This window comes from Tetrao urogallus (genome assembly GCF_951394365.1).
Source record: "Tetrao urogallus genome assembly, chromosome: 1".
Classification (NCBI taxonomy): domain Eukaryota; kingdom Metazoa; phylum Chordata; class Aves; order Galliformes; family Phasianidae; genus Tetrao; species Tetrao urogallus.
The window spans coordinates 146,206,686-146,227,487 of NC_136813.1; the positions used below are offsets into that span (position 1 = coordinate 146,206,686).

At 44.4% G+C, this 20,802-nt stretch overlaps 1 protein-coding gene across 1 annotated transcript; it reads right to left on the bottom strand.

The window, feature by feature from the left end:
- Positions 1-885: 885 nt before the first annotated feature.
- On the bottom strand, positions 886-20,412 carry FAM234B (family with sequence similarity 234 member B; the record flags this gene model as incomplete). Its single annotated transcript, XM_079532885.1, has 13 exons — positions 886-891; positions 1,308-1,534; positions 2,660-2,777; positions 3,395-3,550; positions 3,759-3,840; positions 7,477-7,620; positions 8,042-8,183; positions 8,544-8,691; positions 9,360-9,490; positions 10,608-10,796; positions 12,640-12,738; positions 13,642-14,034; positions 20,376-20,412. The coding sequence occupies 13 exons, from the start codon at positions 20,410-20,412 to the stop codon at positions 886-888; spliced, it is 1,872 nt and encodes a 623-aa protein (XP_079389011.1).
- Between the last annotated feature and the right edge of the window lie 390 nt (positions 20,413-20,802).

The following is a 20,802-nucleotide window of genomic DNA, read 5'->3' on the forward strand; positions in this document are numbered from 1 at the left end:
TTCTATAAGTGTATCTATAGTCCAGTGATCTTTACAGTGCCACTAGGGACCTGCTGACAGCCTCTCCCAAAGGGGCTGCAATGCTTTTCAAAGGGGAACTCAGTCCAACGAACTGCAACATGGTGCAACAATGACACTTCAGGTTTATACAGAGCTTAAGGATGGATGAATAAGAGGTAGAAATGAAATGTGAAGCTTTTGCTTCTTGGATCTGGGAAAAGAAACACGTAAGTGCAAATGCTCAAAAATGTTCTTGCAGCCATCTTTCTATCAGGTAATTCAGCAAGAGAGTCAATTTGTTTGTGAGTTTGGCAACAGGATGGTGAAAAGGGCTGAGAGAATAAGAAAGGCTGTAGACAAGACTTGCCCTGCAGAAGCCAGACAGAGGCTACTTTCCAAAAATATGAAGATTAAAGCAGATGGTGTTCTTTACCCACATAATTTGCCCGTAGTTATCATAGACCACCACAGGCTTTGAGCTTGTTTGTCTGCCTGGAATACTGTTTGGACATAAAAAGGAGTGTCCTAAATCTGTTCATAAATTAAACATATAAAAAATATACATATACTCTATAAATTGATACATATATATAACTCGTGTGTGTGTGTGTGCGTGTGCACGCAAGCTCTAAATTCACATTTCCATGTTACCTGGAAGGAAGCATGCAAGAACAGCATATGGATGGGGAGATGCTGAACAAGGTTCATCTGATACAGGACAGATCTGCCAAGGACAAACCAGCTTCCAGCAATATTCCCCAGATAGCTGAAGAAAGGGGAAGTGCTTTTAGTTCCCACTCCCTCTACACAGCAGTTTTCCTGAAGGTCCCCTGAGCAGCTTCCTCTATTCCCCATGCAGGTCATAGGTCCTGTCAAAATCTCAGGCTAGAGCTGGAAAAGGAAAAGGAAACGAAAAACAAAGCCAGAATCCATTATCATTCAGTCCAGTACAGAAAAGTGTTAATTTACTGATCAGCAACACTAGGCACCACTAGGTAAAGGGTGCATGGGGGACCCCTGTTTGGCCATGTTAGAACAAGTGACCACTGCCCTACCTCTCAGTTCTGTCTGTGAGTCCCTCAGTCCTTTATGATTGTCACCCCTGATTCTAAGATCCTCCTTCTTGTCAAACTGCTAAAGTATAGCTGGGCCTTACACTGTGTCCAGTCTCCACCTAAAGAGACAGCCTGTCATCTTGCAGTCAATTTGAATCCCACCTCATAGAAAGCACCTAACTGTGTCAGTACGGAAGCAATCATATATCCTGAACAATCTGCACCTGATCACAGATTCCTGCACAATCTCACCTTGTGAGGAAAGTCAACAAATTTCAGCCGAGCAAGAAATCGCCTCACTTCTCCACGGCTGATTTTGGGAGTGGTGGTGTCCTTTAGCCACACCATTCGACCCTGCGTCATCATGGCCCATTTCAAGCCCAACTTGCTGACTGAGAGAAATCCTGGTTGTTTTTCAGAGGTTGCAGTTGTTGTCACAGTGATGTGAAATGCATCCTTTTGGAGATCATTAATTCCAACTGATTCATCAGAAAAGAGAGAGAAAATATTGGTGAGGAATAATAACTATGCTTCCCTCAAAAGAAATCTTACAGTCTTCACTCATTGCAAACAGTCACTGGACTGAGGATGTATTCAATTTGATTTTTCAATAGCATGAGCCTTAGTTCATTGGGGAAAACAATTTTAAATAAAAATCTTTCCATAGAAATACACTGAAAAGTAGATCAACGATGTCAATTTTTGGTTCCAAGGTGCCTTTTTTTGTGTTTGACATACAAAATGTACATATTTAATTAATGTAGTTCACTTGAATAGAACATTCCTTTCCACTCCTGCTGGCATAAATTATTACCTCCACAGAAGGGTAAATTGTTAAAGTAGGAGCAAATCAGTTTACTCCGGTTAGCATGGAATGATCTGTACAGACCTCAGAAATCCCAGCTTCTAATAAATCTCTCTAAGAACAATATTCTATTTGTTCTTGACTGAGCTGTTTTTTGATACAAATCTGATTAGACGTATCACTACACAGCAGCTTCTCCCTGCTTCCTGACCTACTGGATTCAGTGCTATATGCACTGACCTTTTATCCTGCATCTTGCCATGCTCAACAAGTTGGATGTCGGTTGAACTGCTTTACAAAAAGAAAGGAAATCCAACAGGGACTGTGAGATCTTGTAAATGTTAAATCTAGATTCACTTTCCCTTGGAAACATGCAGTGAAACATTTTGGATTCTCCCTTTCAAAAAGAAAGAGGAAAGAGCAGTACATCTGCTATCTCAAAGGGCAGGAGAGGACAGCCAGCAAAGGCAGAAGTGTATCTGAGGTGATGTGCTCCACGGAAAGCAAGGGAATGTATCTGGTATTAAACATGCATGAATTCAAACTCAGACTTTTCCATGTTTAAACGTTCAAGAATCTTGGTGGGCCTTTCATTTGTAAAGTAGGGGTTGGATAGGACCTTTCTTCAGGTGGAAGAGCAATCTGATTTCCCATTGCTGGTCTGTGTGAGTGGTGGATCTCAAATACTACCTATTAGTACATGTGGTATACCACAAGTATACCACTTTGTTTTTTACAGCTACATCTTCATTCCTCCATTTCTTTTAGGCTAGGTAGTCTCTCCACCATTTGAACTCACCTGCTGAAGCAATGACTTTGTCTGTTGCATTGGTGAGGTCCAAAAGGACTGTAGGGAAAACAGGATGGAGAAGATAAAGGTGGTGCAGCGCCAGGCGCTCAGATCTGGGACCAGGATGCTGATGGAATGAAAAGTGAACAAAAATGTTACAGATGACTACCAAAAGACAGTCTAGCTTTGCCAAAGGAAAAAAAAAATGTTTACCGACATTGTGCTACCTTTGCTTGGTACTGAGAATCAAAAACTTAATGGTTCCACAGAGCTGAAAAAGTGCAAAACATTTTTTCTCAAACAAAATTTGCTCCCCAGCCTCTGTTTGGTGAAGTTGAGATTTTGCTCTATGAAAGCTGGCTTGATTGGCCAAGCTATAGTCTGGAAGTTTGGAACTCCATGCTGACTTGTATGTTGGTATGCTGAAAAGAAACTCTCAGGGTCTGGGAACAAAGTTGCAGGCAGAAAATCTCAGTGCTGCAGAAAAAACAAACTATTTTCATAACACAGAAAATTTTGGTTTCATGGAAGGGAGCTCTCAGTCTATGAAGTTTTTTGATGGAAAAATCATACATATGCTACTGTGTACAGGCTTGAAGAAGTTCATCCAAGTCGAAGCAAGAGGGAAAGATGCCCCTAGCAGTCTCAAATAGCAGGTTTAGAGTTCAATTACATTAGGAATAAAAGACAGAGATTACATGTACCTCACAGAAAACTCAAAGTGAAGAAAGGGTAGCTGCTCACCAAACTCTGTAGCACAGGCTGTGCTTCATCAGCCCAGAAGAGAAAAACAGACTTCTTGTCCAAAGTCATGACTGACAGAGCATCAAGTTGCTGTTTCTGCCATGGGAGTTCCTGCTTCCAAACAGGGAGGCCAGATTTGCCATCTACCACCACCACCTCAGGATACAGAAAGAGATGTCGCATTAACGAGTGTTCAGGTGCAGGCGTAAAGAGAGTGCTATTTTCTGTCAGGCCTGTGGCCACACAGAGACCAGTGTCAGCCACAGAACTAGGAATTGCCGAAAGTAGAGAATCACTGCCCCTTTCAACCCAGGCTCCTTCACTTTTAAGTTGCCACTGCCCTCTCTGCTGCCTCTTGTTTTACCTTTTTCTTCCCGTTTCCGGTCTGTGCTTGCAGCATGAAGTCCAGGGTTTGATCAGCACTGAAGTACCCCAGTATTGGCTGGCTGCAAATTTGAACAAAAAAACACTCAGCTTTATGACAGAAAAAGAGGAATTGCTTTCATCCTCTATTCTGCCTCTTACCAAGGCAGTAATTGCCAAAATATTTCATCCACTGAGAGTTATTCTTATTGGCAGAAACCATTTTTTGGTGGATACGAAAAGTGAAAAATGATCAAACTGCCCATAGCACTTACTGGCCATTCTTCAGAGTTGACTGGGGGGAGGGGGAGGTGGTGCAATCCCTGCTGGGCTGTGTAGGTATTTGTTTATCACCCTATGGCATGGCTGTATTATTCTTTCCCTAGAATGAGAACCTGTTCAGTTTTGCTACAGTCATAAAAAATTACCCAAACCTTTCAAAATTCATCAAGAGATTTGACCTCCTGCTCAAAGCAGTTTTAAAAAAAGTTCTTTTTTATCCTCTCCCTTCTGGGCAACTTAACACTATTACTTGAATATCTGTTATTATAACTGCTTTCTAACCATCTTACTTGCTTTTGGCTTTCTGAATCTAACCTCTGTCCTTCCTAAATTCAGCACAGCTGGGCCTAAGAAGCATACATGATTTCTTTGAATTCACAGTTTCATAGGGCAAGGCTAGATGACTAGAGCATGTCCTTCCTCCTTTTATTTATGATATGCTGTTGTATTTTATCCAGTTAACCAAGCACTAGAGTTTGGCAAGATGTGCCCAGCCATGAGACTTGCTATGGAAATACAAAGACAAGATAAACTCATCACATCTTGTGACAGTCAGTTCTAATGATTAATCTCATCTTCAGAAACATGGCTGCATTTTCATTTTCTGGAACACGAGCAGCTTCTGCTCCAAAGCACTTTTCTTGCTACAGCAAGATTGAAATCCCTGTTAGCTCCTGTTACTTACATGCACACATGAACTCATCTCTCAAGCTTCATCATCTAAACACAAACTAAATCTTCCATGCTGTAGCATTTTTCCAGCCCTTTTATCCAGATTTTCCAGCCACTACTTTAAAATGTGCAGACCAGAATGGCTTTTTAAGAGTAATGCCACAGCACAGCAGTGGCTTACTATCTATACTTGTATCAAGGAGGCTACGAAGATGATAAAAAACCTACAGGGCAACATATATGAAGAGCAGCTGAGGTCCCCTGGTTGATTCAGCGCAGAGCAGAGGAGCTGAAGGGAGGCCTGATGGAGGCTGCAGCTCCTCACAGGGAGTGGAGGGGCAGCGCTGAGCTCTGCTCCGTGTGACAGCGACAGGGCCCGAGGGAACGGCATGGAGCTGCGTCAGGGGAGGGCAGCTGGGGGTGAGGGACAGGGTCTGCACCAGAGGGCGGTGGGCATGGAACGGGCTGCCCCGTGTAGTGATCATGGCCCCGTGGTACTCAAGAAGCATCTGGATAACAATCTCAGACATATGGTCTGATTTTTGGGTGGTGCTCTGTGGAGCCAGGAGTTGCACTTGATGATCCTTGAGTATCCCTTTCAACTCTGAATGTTCTACAATTCCATTATTTTATTATTAACATAGTACACTTTGGCAATCACAGCTAATAATTTAGAGGCAGTCTCATGACACGTTCCTATAACTTAAAACATCTCCTGTACCAAAAAGAAGCAGTAGGCTATTCTGTTCTGAGGGCATTCACTTAAACTCTCTCCTGATTTTGCCTGATGAGAAGCACTTCTCATACTTCCGGCAGGCTACAGTGAGTGGCAGATTCCACACATCAAATACAGGCAGGCATATGTATTTTAGATGCTACCAATCAACTGAAAAATCCCTTGGGCACTTTCTTGTATGAACCAGAAGGCTAGTAATTATTCCTGCCTAACACTAATCCCCACAGCAACCAGCAATTAATCCTCTCTTATCTGAAACATCCATTTACAATGCAATTTTCAAATGCTTACACAATTTCATGGTCTCTGAACTTCACTCTTGTTTTATAACTGGTTGTCCATTATGGTCTTCCAGGGATCTTGTCAAAATCTATCCAGAAATGCAGCACACTTGCAGAAGCCAGGCTGTTATCTGAGAATGCACCCAAAGGCATGGACTTAGTCTGCTTGGCTAGAGCAAGACAGAGGCTGGAGCAGGGTTACTGAGGGAAAGGGGAGCTCTCAGCTGGCTCAGTATACTCTGTCTGATGGTGACCTGGGTTTAAGCTTGTTTGTCTGGTGACACCTCAGAACTTGGAAACTTGGAAGGACTTCCAAAGATGCCTTCCAATCCCAACTATTCTGTGATTCAGTGAACAGAACGACAAAAGCGTCTTTCAACACTTCTTGATTTGAATCCCTACAAATTTTCCAATTAGTTTTTTCATTTAGAAGTTTTTTGCATATTATTGATTTTATAGCATCTGTGAACTGACTCTGTTTAGTCAGCATACACTTACCCTTCAAACTTGACCCATATCCAGAAGCCTGAAGACTCTGGAACAAAAACTCTTTTAGCTCACTACCTTTCCCAAACTGAGATCAACTTGCCACAACCCATTCCTAAAGCCACTGCTTATGTCACCCACCAGCCTTCAACACTGGGCATAGCGTAAGAGTATCAAGTCTAGATGACCTTTTTTTCTTAATGAAGATTCTACACCTTCCTCCTATGGAAGCTGTTGGCAGGTAACACTGAGCTGAAAGCTTCTTTCTTTCCTCTAGATAGCAGAGCTAGCAATCTGTTTCCCACATAATTTCCTTCAACTGTGCCCAGCTGCCCTTTGCAAACATTTAGCACTCAGAAAACTGAAATTGCCAGTTATTATCAAACCATTAGGTCTAGCAAATTGCTTAACTTTTATGTGTGAAGTCAGAGGATGAGAAATATTATTTTAAGGTTTACATTTAGTATAGATGGCAGACTGCCATCAGAGTGCTGATTTTCAGCTTTCAAGGAAGATTAAGATCCACTCCCCATATTCAGACACCTCTAACACTTAGCACCACTAATGCACCTGCTCCTCTCCACTGAGCTGGCAACTGGCAGCTGTGGACAGCAGACGGGCTGAATCACACACCAGAAGTTCCCTAAGCTCCAGTGCCACAGTAGTCAAGACATTTATGTTGGATATCTGTATCAAGCCCTTTGTTTATTAGAACAAAGAAAGGGACAGACTTTTAGCAGGGTCTGTTGCAATGGGACAAGAGGAAACGGTTTCAAACTGAAAGAGGGGAGATTTAGATTGGATATGAAGAAAAAAAGGGTTTTTTTTTACAATAAGGATAGTGAAGCACTGGCACAGGTTGCCCAGAGAAGTGGTGGATACTCCATCCCTGGAGACATCCAAGGTCAGGCTGGAGGGGCACTGAGTATCTTGATCTATCTGTAGGTGTCCCTGTTCATTGCAGGGAAGTTGGATTAATGACTTTTAAAGGTCTCTTCCAGCTCAAACAATTCCATGATTCTACAGTTTGTCATCACTCACACATTTTAAAGGTTTAAAGGTTTTGAGTTTTGAGCCCTCTGCTCTTTGTTCCACTTGCCCTCCTTGTTTGTGCATCAATGTACACATATGCCTCCAGCTCATAGGTTTCTTTGCAAACATGGAGAATTCTTCTTGATTGCTTTCTAAGGAACACATGCACTTAAAGGTGAAAAGTAGGAAATAGAAATAAAAAAGAAAGGAAAATGTTCCCAGTAGATAACCTGCTGATGTTCTGAATTTCCAATGTCCAGCGGGGCTCCAGGTCCTGTCCCTGAAGTAGAATCAAGCCATCTTTGGTGGTGATGAGCAGGTTGCTGCAGTTTGTGTCAGGTGCCTTTATTGTCTGCAGGAAGTCAACACCCCCACTGGGAGAAATGGAAAGCAGAGAGAAGATTCCTAGGCTTGTATTTAAGCATCTCAGCATTACCTGCCTGTCCACCCAACAACCTAAGATTTGAACTATTCTTGGACAGGTTAATCTTTTCTTCAGTGACTGAGGTTAATTTCACACTGTTAGTTCTTAGTTAACTGACCTAAGTTCAGATCTATGCTCTTCTGAACGTCTTGAATTACTATAAAAAGCATGGGATGCAGGGTTTCATATTTGTTCCCATTTATTCCTATCAAGACTGATTCTGACCACAATTTGGCAGTACGGGTTACAATACTCCACAGTATTGTCAACAACCAGAAATGGAAAGGAAAGAAATGTGTCTAGGAGTGCAAGAAGGTATACATTTTTCCTTCCCCTTCCAGCAGAACCAAGATTATAAGTTTGTCTCCTACCTGTAAATGTCAATGAGCTCTGACAGGTTTACAGATCTGCGCTTTTCCCACTCTGGCTCCTCCTGATGCAACATCATAGGAAAGCTGTCCCGGTTTCTGGCTTGGGTAAAGATGTCCCTCAGGGCAACTGCTTGAACATTACCTGCCAGAAAGAATAAAGATGAAGAGTCTTGACTGCAAAGGTTAATTTCATAGTAACACAGAGGGTCCTTTGGACTTCTGTTGTTATGGCAAAACGCAAAGGAAAGCCAGAGTTGCACCTTCCTTGGCATGATGCACCACTGGCAGACTTGGCTTTGAGAAACTTAAAGGTACTCCAGGCTAGCAGACATTGATACTCTTCCACTGCATAGCAGTAAGACTCCTTCCCATGCCCTCTGCTTCCAGATTTTACAGTGCAAGACATAGTAGAGACATCCCAGGAATACTCTAAGCCAAATTAGGTAAAAATAATGTTCTTTTTCAGAAAGGTGAAGTACTAGTGAGTCAAGGTGCATCTTACCAAAACCAAACAGGATGTAGATGGCTCCCCGGCTGGTGATATGAACTTCAGGGCCAATTACTTTCCCTTCTCCAATGACGTTGTACTTCACAGGCCCGCCCAAAGCAATCCCAGTCTTTCCTGACACCAAGACGAAAAACACATCAGGCTGCAAAGACAGAGATGTAGAGATTTCTGGCAGTGCTTTCACACATTTGTGCTCTCAGAATCTTGCCTGGTACCCACAGCATGAAGCTCTGTTGCTCTTTCTCCCCACAGCAAGGTCTAGCTAGTGGTCTCTCTGCTCAGCTTGGCTTCCTGGGATTCTTACATTCATGCTTTTCTCTTGTCTGCAAAAGCATCAAAGATGGAAGGGACTTCAAAAAACTGAACTCCTCTAAGAATAGTAATGCTAGAATTCTGGGGAGAGATGAGCATGGAGGAAATCTGCACTTGATCACACAACTACTTATTACCTAAGGTCAGCTGAGTGCTCTTTTTTTCAGTGATTTATCTCAACGTGGTTTTCTATACAGCTGTTAAACAGTCACTTCTAATCAGGCATTCACTGAGCAGAAACAATTCTCAAGTCTCAGCCAGGGATAAATAATAAACCTTTTGTTCATTCCCAGCTGATAAGAAATGCAGGTAGTGCCATTATTGCTTGATCTCACTGTTCTGACCCACTGAAAGAAACAAGGTGCTTTTCAAGCAAGCCTAAAAGAACAAAAATTAGGGGCTACTATATCTCCTGTTATAACCTTTCTACATCGAGGTCCTCAATCTTCCTCTAGATAGTCAAGGTCCTTTCTAATCTCGAGCACAGACATGCTGTACCTGTGTTTCTTTGAGGGCCAGAACAACAATATCCCTAATCCCATCTCCATCTACATCTGGAAGAGTTGCAGCTGGTGCAGCCAAGATCCCATCTGAAAGGTGAATGGAGTTCAGTGTCCAGATGGTCTTGCCTATGGAAAGAACAGGATGAAAGAGACCTTGGGGAACCAGAGGACATTCCCAGACAGTTCTACAAAACCTTCTTGAAGGAGGGAGCAAAAGAGCTTGTTTTCCTTATTCCCTGAGAAAACAAAAAACAAGCATACAGGTCAAGCTTCAGTGGGAAGCAAAGCACATTTCTTTAGACTGGCTTTGAGTTGTGTCTTTGTTCTGCTGTGCTTCCTCCTCTGCATCTCTCTAAACAGACCTGAGCTCAAAAATCTTTCTGAAATAGCAGGGCATATTTGAGGTTCATTTTTGGAAGGAGAACCTAAATAGGAATGCTGCTCTGCAGGACAGCAGTTGCTTTCCACAGTCAGCAGTACAGACTGTAGGTGGATGCCAGGAAAGAGAACAGATGGCCAGTTCTAATATTCAAAGTGCAAATCTGTGTCTCCATTAAATTCCCAGCAGTAAATAGCCACTCCAGTATAGTATGCTCACTCCTCCTCAGGGTAAATGCATGTTAGCAGACATGATGTCAAACTGTTCAGCAGTCCGGTGTGGACTCAGCTGGAAACTCAATAAAACCTGTTTTACAGATTAGCTGATAAACACTCAAAAAAAATCCCAACAAAAATAAATGTGATGCTTTTATTTCTCCATAGTTCTTTTGCCAGCACAGTGATTAAAAATGCAGCATTCATTCATATCTAATTGATTCCTCTATGGGCCTAATTTCTTTGGAAAGCTTATCTATCTGTAGCATACATCTTTACGTAACTTCTCTGAGACTGGTGTTCAGCTTCTCAGTGCCATTAACTAGGTGCAGAGCTGTAGTAACAGCTACATGTTGATGAAAATGGATCTTGTATATCTTTTGTGCCATGGAGATGTTATAGGACAAGATAAACATTTTGAATACTTCTGAAATGGTAGGACAGAGATACTCCCAGAGAGCATCAAAAGTTTGAATGCTCTTTTACCTTTTATAACTTGAAAAACGTTAGTGTTCTGACCCTTCCCTGTGTGTCACTAATAACAGCCACTACAAAGAGCCAGCACTGAATCATTCATACTTATTAGCCCTTCAAAAAAAATGAAAATGCAGCAGCAGCATCTTTCTAACAAGCTAGTACTTGACTCTACCTGTGGAGGCACTAAGAAGGCTGAGGAATTTAGCTGTTCCTGTCACAAGGCAAACGGGCTCTGTTGGTGACCCCAGTGACAGCCCTTTGCACTGCACACTCCGAGTCTCTTCTGGAAGCTGGATGGACCATAAGGTGCTGCCATTCATACCAGAAAGGGCCACCACAGTCACAGAGGGCGTAGAGACACCTGGAAGAGACAGGAGGAAGAGAATAAAATTCCTTGCCATCAAAGGCTATGTCCACACTGTCTTTGGTATTTGTGCTTGAATTCCAGCTCTAGCTCCTGGAGCTGAACGGCTCAAGCCAGCTCTATCCACACTGCCTTAAAAGCAAAGGTCAAATCCCACTCTTTGTTTTAGTCTTTCTGCCACCAGAACCTACTGGTGACCTTCAGACAAGTCAGGCTATGAGCCAACAGCACAATCAAAGTTGGTGTCTGGACATGAGCTAACTTCAAGAAACGTGATCAGGTGGGCACAGAGGAACCAAGCTCCTTCTGGGGACAACCTGCTTAGTTATGCTGAATCATTCTGTTGTTAAACCAGACTGATCTTTCTCATGTCCTCTTCCTCAGGCCAATGGACACCACTGAGGACATGCCTTAGGTAATTCCCAAGGCAGCTGCTGCCTCATGTGGAAGGCTTGGGCTGTCTGGGCAGCAGCAGGTGATTGGCAATCTGAGAGTTTTTTCTGTTGTATTTTAAATCAGTTTTTGTCACTGTTGTTGTGAGAAATAGATTGAATGCAACAAATTGGTGTAACTCAGGGTCTTTTTCTGATTCACCAGTTAGCACAAAACAATAGTGAGAAAAGGTGCCCCATGCTGTTTCAACAGACTCTTGGCTCTGATTTCAAACACCAGCAACTTTTAGCTCAGCCTGCCCTTATACAGAATTGTAATCTCTACCTCTCATACCATAAAGTTAGAATACGAACTTCCACACATTTCAAGATAACAACAGTTCCTGTTGGCTCCTGTTTAATGGCAACACTCTGCATGACTTGACTACATGGAGGTTTTGAGCCCACTCTCTAAATCAAACTTAATCACCTGTCAAACTGAAAATCAGATGGCTTATGCTAAAGAGTTGTCTTAACATAAATTCTTTTTGTTCGGTTGGCAGTGATCAAGAACTCCTAATTCTTCAGTGCAGCTCACAGCTGTAGTGTGTACAATCTGGATAAAAACAGCTAACAGTGTCACAGCTTAGTCCACCAGGTTCCTACCCGAAGAGTATCTCTATCAGAAACCATGTGAAAACTTTGAGCACAAGCTTTAGGAGGGTTGATGTCCCGCTACCTGGGTATAGGACTGAGATGTCCTTACACTTGCTTTCCTGTCTGCTTTATGTCTGCTAGCACAGCTTCAGCCCAGGATGCAGCTAGGTATGCCTAGTTCCATTTGGAGCATGCTAAAAACTGCACATCTGTGATGAAAGAGAAATAAGTACAATGGCAAAGCACAGAATACAAAGACAACCTCTACAAACTGAATACAGCTTTCACATCAACAGTCTCTCATGTACTTCTTATAAAACTTAAGTCTGCACAATTTTCTCTCTGTTGATAGGTTTATTTCTATAGGACTTCTACCTCCTTGCTTTTACAATGGTAGAACAACTGAGACTTTTAGTGAATGGCTTTGAGAAGTAGCTTTTGAGAAGTGAAAAAAATAACCAACACCTTATTTCTACCTGCTATTTGTAGTGAAGTGCTTTCTGACCACTTTATCTCTGCCTGCAGATCAGGGACAGAGAGATGGACAAATACAGGAGAGAGAGATGGACTGATCCCAAGGTGTGGTATGGGGAAAGAGGTGACTGCAAACTAGTATTGAAGCATAAACAGCATAATAAAGTACAGACACAGAACAACAGCCACTTCAGCGAAAAAAAAAGAAAATAACCAACCAAACAAACAACAAAAAAAAAAACAGTGGATTTACAGTGGCAGCAACTTTTCCCAATCATTGTATGAATATCCAAAGGTCTGTATTGACAAGTACAGGAAAGAGAGTGGAAGACACTTACCCATGACACTGGCGTTCATCAGGGCTGTGAAAACGATGAGGATGTCAGGGAGCCCATCACCATTCACATCACAAAGCTCCAGTGGGGATAACACACCACCTACAACAGTCACAGAGAACCACGCTGTTGACAAAGTAGCCACGCAGCCAGCTCTCTGCACTGTGAGTAGAAGGCTGGCACAAAAAAAAACCTTGTGGAGTCTGCTAAGGAATGATCAATGCCAGGCAGCTCCCATCATGGCTAGATCTTTTATCACATGGAAAGGCAGAAATGTAGCATCTGGGTCAGAGAAAAGAAAGGGAAAAATAGAAGAGCTAAAAGGAAAGATGTCTGCTTCCCACTTCACTTTCAGAGGTGATGTGGGAGTCACATATCTTATGAAAGGCTTAGATTTGGAAGCTGGGGCAGAAAGCAAGGAGGGAGAGACATATCTAGACCTGGCAGAAATTATTTCACAATACTGCAGAGGTCAGAATGGGAGATACTTTAGAAATGTTACCAGTGGCCTGTACAGGATGACAAAAGATTCCAAATATTGATTTACAGATTCAAGCAGGGCAAGACAACAGAAACGAGGTTAGTTGAGCCAGTCAGGAGACATAAAGGCCTCTATCCCTCTCTTCCCAAACTCCCACACTCTTCAGCGTGGAGGAGCTGGTGAAATCCAGGGTCTAGAGAGGGAGGCACTGTGTTTTAAAGTGGGCATTTCCATCTGAAACAGAGCACGCCTTATGGACAAAAAGGCAGGATGGGAGAAGAGTCAAAATGCTTTTTGGTGTTGACAGAAACAAGATTTTGTGATCTACTGCTGTCAGATTTCACAGGCCTCAGCTTGAAGAGTGAGCAGGACAGAGCCTCCTGTCTTTTACCTCGGAGCATCTGCAGTGGTGAGGAAGGGTCTCTGTCCTGAGCTGGCTCTCCCAGATAGGTCTCTCCCGCAGATGCCCAGCCTGGGAGCTGCCACCTCCCCCACGCCAGATGCTGTTCCTGGGGCTTTCTCACCTGCTCCCTGACCTAGGTTGTGGTTCCAGGTGTTATGCAAGTCCCTAGGGGGACAGGGAATGAGAAACGCGCACACCAACACAAGAATCATCGAGATCACCACAGTGAGCAAAAAGACTGCTGTGCGCAGGTATGGCATGAGGGATGGAGCAGCCTTCTGTTCCAAGCCCCCAGCTGCCTCTGCAAGATAACCCTCGGGTGCACATTCTGACGCGTGCTGCTTCGTCATCCCAACTTCCACATCAGAGTCGGGATCCTGCACTTCCTCAGGGGGGCTCTTCCCATTCTTGACACCCCCATTTTTCTGTATGTTGAGTACGAGGTCATCTTCACTTTCATCACTATCAGCCTGAGTGAGAGGATCGTACTCTCCAAGATCTGGGCTTTTCTTTCCTGTGGAAAGAGATGGAGAGAGACAACAAAGCATTCACTCCTTGCTTTTTCAGGACCTAAGTGGAGAAAAGGCTGCAGTGAGCCACGAGTTCCAAGTGACAGCTGTGAGAAAAGACTCTATCGGGTTTATTTTATTATTATTACTGTATGTATATATTATATATTGTATTGTATATATTATATGTATATGTATGTATATTTTCCTGATCTGTAGTGAGCCACACCGACACAAGGCATGCTTAGCCCTCTTGAGTGCCTAAGGTGCAGCACTCTCCTGACTTGAGGCTGGACTCCTTTAGCACGTGCCAAACTCTAATCCCAACACAGTCCCTCTTCTCTTGTAGGCTGGGTCCTTCAAGGGGGCCTTCTGAAATTCACTTTTCCCCTGCTCCCCCTGCCTGGACCTCTTGGATGCTGTATTTGCTATCCTGCTTCATGAGGGATGGAAGGAAGGGTCACACAGGGATAGAGTAGCAGGCAAGTTATCAATGGATATCAACTCCTTGATGAGGGCAAAGTGAGCGATTTCACTCTTCTGGACCAGAATATATTCTGGTGTCTGAAGAGATGAGAGATGCTCTCACAACTTTCTCTGCGTGGTTCAGCACTGTAATAAGGAGCACTCATGGAGTATGAAACCAGTGCTCCCCCTCCGTTCCACTTCCCACCCACCACAGCTGACAGTTTGTACCTGGCCTTGCTGAGAAATAACATAGCACTGATGTCTGATACAGGTGGTGGTACGAAAAAGTACCTTAGCTCTAGGTGTCTTCCCAGTTCCCACCCCTGTGACATGGATGCGTGACACACAGATGATTCTCCCTCTAGCCCAAGCCAGCCACATGGAGCATGACGAGGGATGGTGCACAGCCTGGTCTTATATCATGGCATAAGGCCAGGGCCATCTGTTTGCAGGAGTAGGAGAGATCAGGCAGTCTCACTGCCCTGAGCTACGAGGGGAGGAGCACGTCTCAGCGAGCTGCTTCAAGCCACCAGCCTGGGCATGGAGCCATGGCCACTGCTCTGATGTTTATAAGGTTTCGGTCTATTTCTCTCTCTCCTATTCCAAGTTGGGATTTTATTGTCCCAGATATCTGTCTCATTTCCCTTTGCCTAAAGCTGACCTGAGAGAGGAGCTAACTTGCGTCTGAAGACGCTTGAAGTTATACATGCAAGGCATAAATAACTAGCAAAGATACACAAGTAGTAACCATTCTTAGACACTAAGATGCTGAGAAAGTTTTACTGAACAGAAATTAAAGGGCTCTCTTGGTTGTTCTTACTGCCTAAGATAATATGTCTTACTTGGAGTAAGATTATACCTCAAGGACTGTGTTTGTTTTAGTGTTTTCTTTGTTACTCTCAGTGCAAGAAAGGCATGGAAGCCTTGGAATGTGTCCAGAGAAGGGCAACAAAGCTGTGAAGGATCTGAAGCACAAATCTTATGGGGAGTGGATGACAGAACTGGGATTGTTCAGCCTGGAGAAGAAGGGGCACAGGGGAGACTTTACCACTCTCTACACAACCTGAAAGGAGGTTATGGTGAAGTGAGGCTCAGCCTCTTCTCCCAAGTAACAGAGATGGGACAAGAGGTGATGGCCTTAAGTTGCACCAGAGGATGTACAGGTTAGATATTAGGAAAAAATGCTTCTCCAAAAGAGTGCTGCTGCCCTGGCACAGGCTGCCCAGGGAGGTGGCGGAGTCACCATCCCTAGAGGTGTTCCAGAACCGTGTGGATGTGGCACTGAGGACATGGTCATTGGGCATGGTGGGGATGGGCTGACGGACAGACTAGATGATCTTTGGGGTCTTTTCCAACCTTAATGATTCTGGTTTTTTTCTGTAAGAGGCAAACTCACAGTTCCACATGTACTGTAACACCTAGTTAGTGCAACACGCCAGTATCTATTTTGCAGCATGTGGATCTCATTTCTTTCTTGTTTGTTGCCCCACAAAAGGACCTTCACTTCTCCTTCCTGTACTACTTACAATGATGGTCAGTGTTTAGCATCAAAGAAAAACTGGCAGTGTGAGCAAAGGTCAAATGGAGCAGCCAAAGCAACTTGGCCACAGTGAACAGAAGGAAATAAAGGTATCCAACCAGATCCCAAAGAGTCTAAATTGGACTCCTTCTTTCTGAACTATATGTTTCCACACAGGACTCATGTTGAAACAATCCAATGCACATACTCCAGAAAGTTGCTCCTTGTGGAGGTAGAACACCCAGATAAAGATACTGCATTCCTAAGGCACAGTATATTTCTGTGAGACACTGTATCACATAGTCCTGCCCTAAAACAATGTGCATTCAAAGGGTGTGCATTTCAGAGCTCTTGACCTTGGTTCTTGGACCTCTGCTCCATCCTAGAAGCAGCACAGACCCCTGACCTCAGCAACACACAGCTGTCCGCTCAGAGATTGCAGTGAGAGCACAGTGTAAATTTTCCAGATAAAGCTAAAAGATAATTGAGCAAAACCAAGACATTCCAGAAGTCTCACTGGCAGGGTATTTACAGCATCTCACTACTGACCCAGGTGTGCCAGTTCAAGACTGCCCAGAGTGGTATGAAAAGTAAATGCTGCTGATCCAAGAGTAAATGATATTTCAAAAAACTGGCCTGAGAAATCAAAGATGGATAGTTCTGACATTAGCCATACTGCTTTTTGTTTTGGAAACAGATGTGCTCTGAATACAATAGCCCAACAGCATGCTTACACTTCAGACAGACTGTGATTTGTTTTGTTATTATAATTCCAAACAATCAACCCATACTACTGAACTCTGCTGTTCATCTCTAGGGCAACTAGAAGTATTGACTTTTAGGAATGAGCTTTATTTTGTACAGTTTTGCTCTGGATATCTAGGGAGCGGAAAGAACCTTGAAACTACAGCTTATCCACTTCTTGAGCTGGCTGTAATTGAGATGCTGCGAATGTCAACAACCATGTCAACCACCACTGACATTCTGTAGTAGGAACATCTTCTCCACTAAGAGCCAGGTAAGAATTCCAATCCATTTGTTAGAGGCTAGAAAGCAGCTGTGACACAAGTAAAGGTTAAGTGGTACTCACACAAGGTACAGTAAGGTAAGGCATAAAATTCCCAGCTGATTTTTATGAAGTATCTTAAGGGCAGACACTGCTCTTAAAACCAAATCCTGGAGTGCTCACTCAGCCCGTGGGAAAGACAATTGCATATCAAACTTCAGAGGAATCAAATGCTTACTTCCCACTGCCAAAAAATACCCTAACAAATGATCTGCAGGTGCTTTGGAAACACATCTGGAGACCTGGTATAGGCAGACTCAACTCAGCCCCCCGAGGCTGCTCTGAGGTGCAGTGGGGGAGTCACACATGATTCACCTGGCTGGAGGGAGAGCAGAAGGAACGTGACTCTTCACCCGAGTTTTAGATCACACTTGCTGCGAGACACGAATGCAGTAAAGGCTGTGTGAAAACAGCAACCTCAGACCATTCAGAGAATTAAGATTTACTGAAAAATGCTCCTGAAGTCAAATTCTTTCCTTTGTGGTCAAGTCCAAGGCTCAGGCAGGGGGAAGGCAGTTTGTCCAACAAGAGATAGCTAAAAGCTGCCTCTGTGCTAAATGATCAGCCATCAGAAAATCCTACATTCCCATGCAGTCTTCAAATCTCCAGCATGGAATTTAAAAAGCTAAGACCTGGTGGGACTCAATCAGAATCTCAACCTATCTCCTAAAATAACAATCACCGCATAACCTTCATGATCCCGTGCTAAAGAAAACAGACCCTGGGCCACTCTGTGGCCTTCGGCATGTAGCAGACTTACATAACTCACATCCTGTTATCTGCCTTTTGCATAAGGTCTCTAAGTGCAGACAAACTTTGCACTCTACTGGCACAACATCACAGCATTCACATTAACGGTCAGTTTCTCTACTGCTCTGCGTTTTCTTCTGCAGCTGTTGCAAACAAACAGCTTCTCTTCTGACCTGACACAACTTGTTCTATTCCCCTTTTTCCACAACACTAAGGATAAAACAGAAGTTCCCAGTCAGTGGCCTGTGGTTACCAACAATCAGAGGAACTGTTGCTTGTGGTCAGTGGATAAGTTACCAGTCATGACATTGGGTTATTATTATTATTTGCAATCATTGAGAATAAATAAATAAATATATAAAATAAAAGGGAAGATTTGCAATGATCAAAGAGAGGGAAAATGCCCCAGTGTTAACTTTCAAGGGAAGTAGGCCTCCAAAATGCACTCTGACTTTGAAAATACTCTGTGTGTTTGCTGGATAATGCTTTTCGCACTGGCAGTTCTTGGGACTCCTGCAGAAGTAGACTGGGATCTCCCAGAGAAGAAAAGGTCCATTGTGCTACAAGTTGGAAAGGAGGCACCTGTGAGGTGAAATGTGTTGGAATAAAGTCCTGCTTATAATGAAATATTCATTACTAGTGCCTTGAAAGATATTAAATTGCCATCTTTCTTTCTTTTTGACTTTCTGGAAATGCGTCTATTTGCACTCACTCTGGAGTGAAAAGAGCAAATCTTGGACTTTACATAAGTGCAATTTCAGTGCATTATTTCAGTGATGACATACTGATTCCAGATTCCTTTGTACTCGCTCCAGGCTTCTGTTTATTCTTCTGTGTTTCAGTGGTTGGCAGGCACCCATCATTGGGTACTGCAGACATATCTCTAAGTCCGTGAGGAGACAAGTTGCCACATATTGATGTAATTAATTTAATGAGATGCTGCAGGAAAAACAGGCATAGCAATAGGCTTTCTGCTTTCTCACTGCCATTGAAAGCTGCATTTTTCAGGAGTTCACCATGCAAACTGGGTGTGATACATGCAATTTCACCTAAAGACTTACACAAGAACTGTTTTCTCAACTGCAGCCACAAGTTTCTCAAACCAGTCTTCTCAGTGGTACATCTCAAACAGCTCACACTACTGATGAAGATGTCAAGAGAGATTCTGTCCATGTTGTTTTATGGTTCCCCTATGGTCACGCATCACACACACATCCACTCGTTTGCATTTTCCTACAGAAACTTCGTGCACAGTGTAGTCCTTCCCACTGAGATCATGGAAGCATTAGAATCATTAAAGTTGGAAAATACACCCAAGATCACCAAGACCAACCATCAGCCCATCCCCACCATGACCACTATGTCCCTCAGTGGTCCCACATCCACACAGCTCTTGAACAACTCCAGGGATGGTAGTTTCACCACTTCTGTGGGTACCCTACGCCACTGTTGCACCACTCCTTCAGAGAAGAATTTTTTTCCTAATATCCAATCTGAACCTCCCGAGGTGCAACTTAAAGCCATCATCTCTTGTCCTGTTACCTGGCAGAGTGAGTGAGCCCCACCTCACTACAACCTCCTTTCAGGTTGTGTACAGAGTGATGAGGCTTCCCCTGTGCCCTCTCTTCTTCAGACTGAACAACCCCAGTTCCTTCAGCTGCTCCTCATCAGACTTGTGCTCCAGACCCATCACAGCTTTGTTGCCCTTCTCTGGATGCACTCCAGGGCCTCTATGTCTTTCTTGTAGCAAGGGGCCCAAAACTGAACACATCACTCGAGGTGTGACCTCACGATCAGCTCCCTGCTCCTGCTGGCTGCACTATTCCTGATCTAATCCAGGATGCTGGTGGCCTTCTTGGCCACCTGGGTACACAGCTGTTTCACATTCAGCAGGCTGCCAGCTAACACCCCCAGATCCTTAGAGATGAGCAGTGCCTCAGTGCCCTGGCTGTCCCAGAGGCAGGAGGTGCTCAGGAAGCACCGGCTGAATGCTGCCAGGTGCGCTGGCACTGTCCCCAGCCCCGTGCCACTCCATCCAACGGCAACCAGCAAACTCAAATTCTGGTTTCGCAACGTTGTTGGTTGTTTTTGTTTTTTTTTTCCAGAGCCTGTTAATACCCCAGCTAAAAGAATGGTTGAACTGCTGCTCGCTGCCTTATCTTGGAAAGATCTGGTTCCTGACACAGCAGTCCCTTATTGTTGAATATCCTTTCATCTCGCATAAGATCTCTGGCTGGAAACCACGAAGACGTGCTAAGCGGCCTTTAAACACGTACCCAGATGATTACACTGACACGTACGTGCCAAACTGCTTTTGGTGGGTGCGATAACGTCCAGCACCCACCCCAACCCTTCCCTTCTCACGCGCTGCCCGTCCCCACGTCCCGCGGCCGCATCCCCATAGCAACGCACCCACTGCCCGGCAACGGAACCCTCGCGGGCCGCGACACCGTTAGAGCCAGGCCCCGTCACGGAGCGGCCGTCTCAACTCGCTGCGGCCCGGCGCTACGCTCCTTTCCCACTGCGGGAGCAAAACCCCTTACCCGGCAGCTTCAGCGCCCGGGACAGCACCGTAGCCATGCTGGAGTGGAGCGGTGCGCATGCGCGCCAGCCCTCCCTCTCCGCGCTTCGCCCGCGGCATGCTGGGAAATTGAGTTCGCCAGGCGCCAGCGGGAGGCCCGCGCTCTTTGCGCAGTCGAGCGGGCCTCGTCTGCAGCGCTCAGGCCACCGCTCCCACCGAAACCGGAGCTCCTCACGGGCTCAGCCCCCATTCCTTCCCCACATGTTCTTTTACAAAGGCAGGAGTGATGGGAGGCCTGGTTCAGCCTGAGAGCTGTGATCAAGCACTGCCCAGATTTGCACATCTTGTACAGCATGCCCAGCACAGACAGATACAGCAGTGTGCTTGTTGGTCTATGATTCACACAGAAAGATACACTGCTTTACTTATTTTTGGTATAAATATATGCC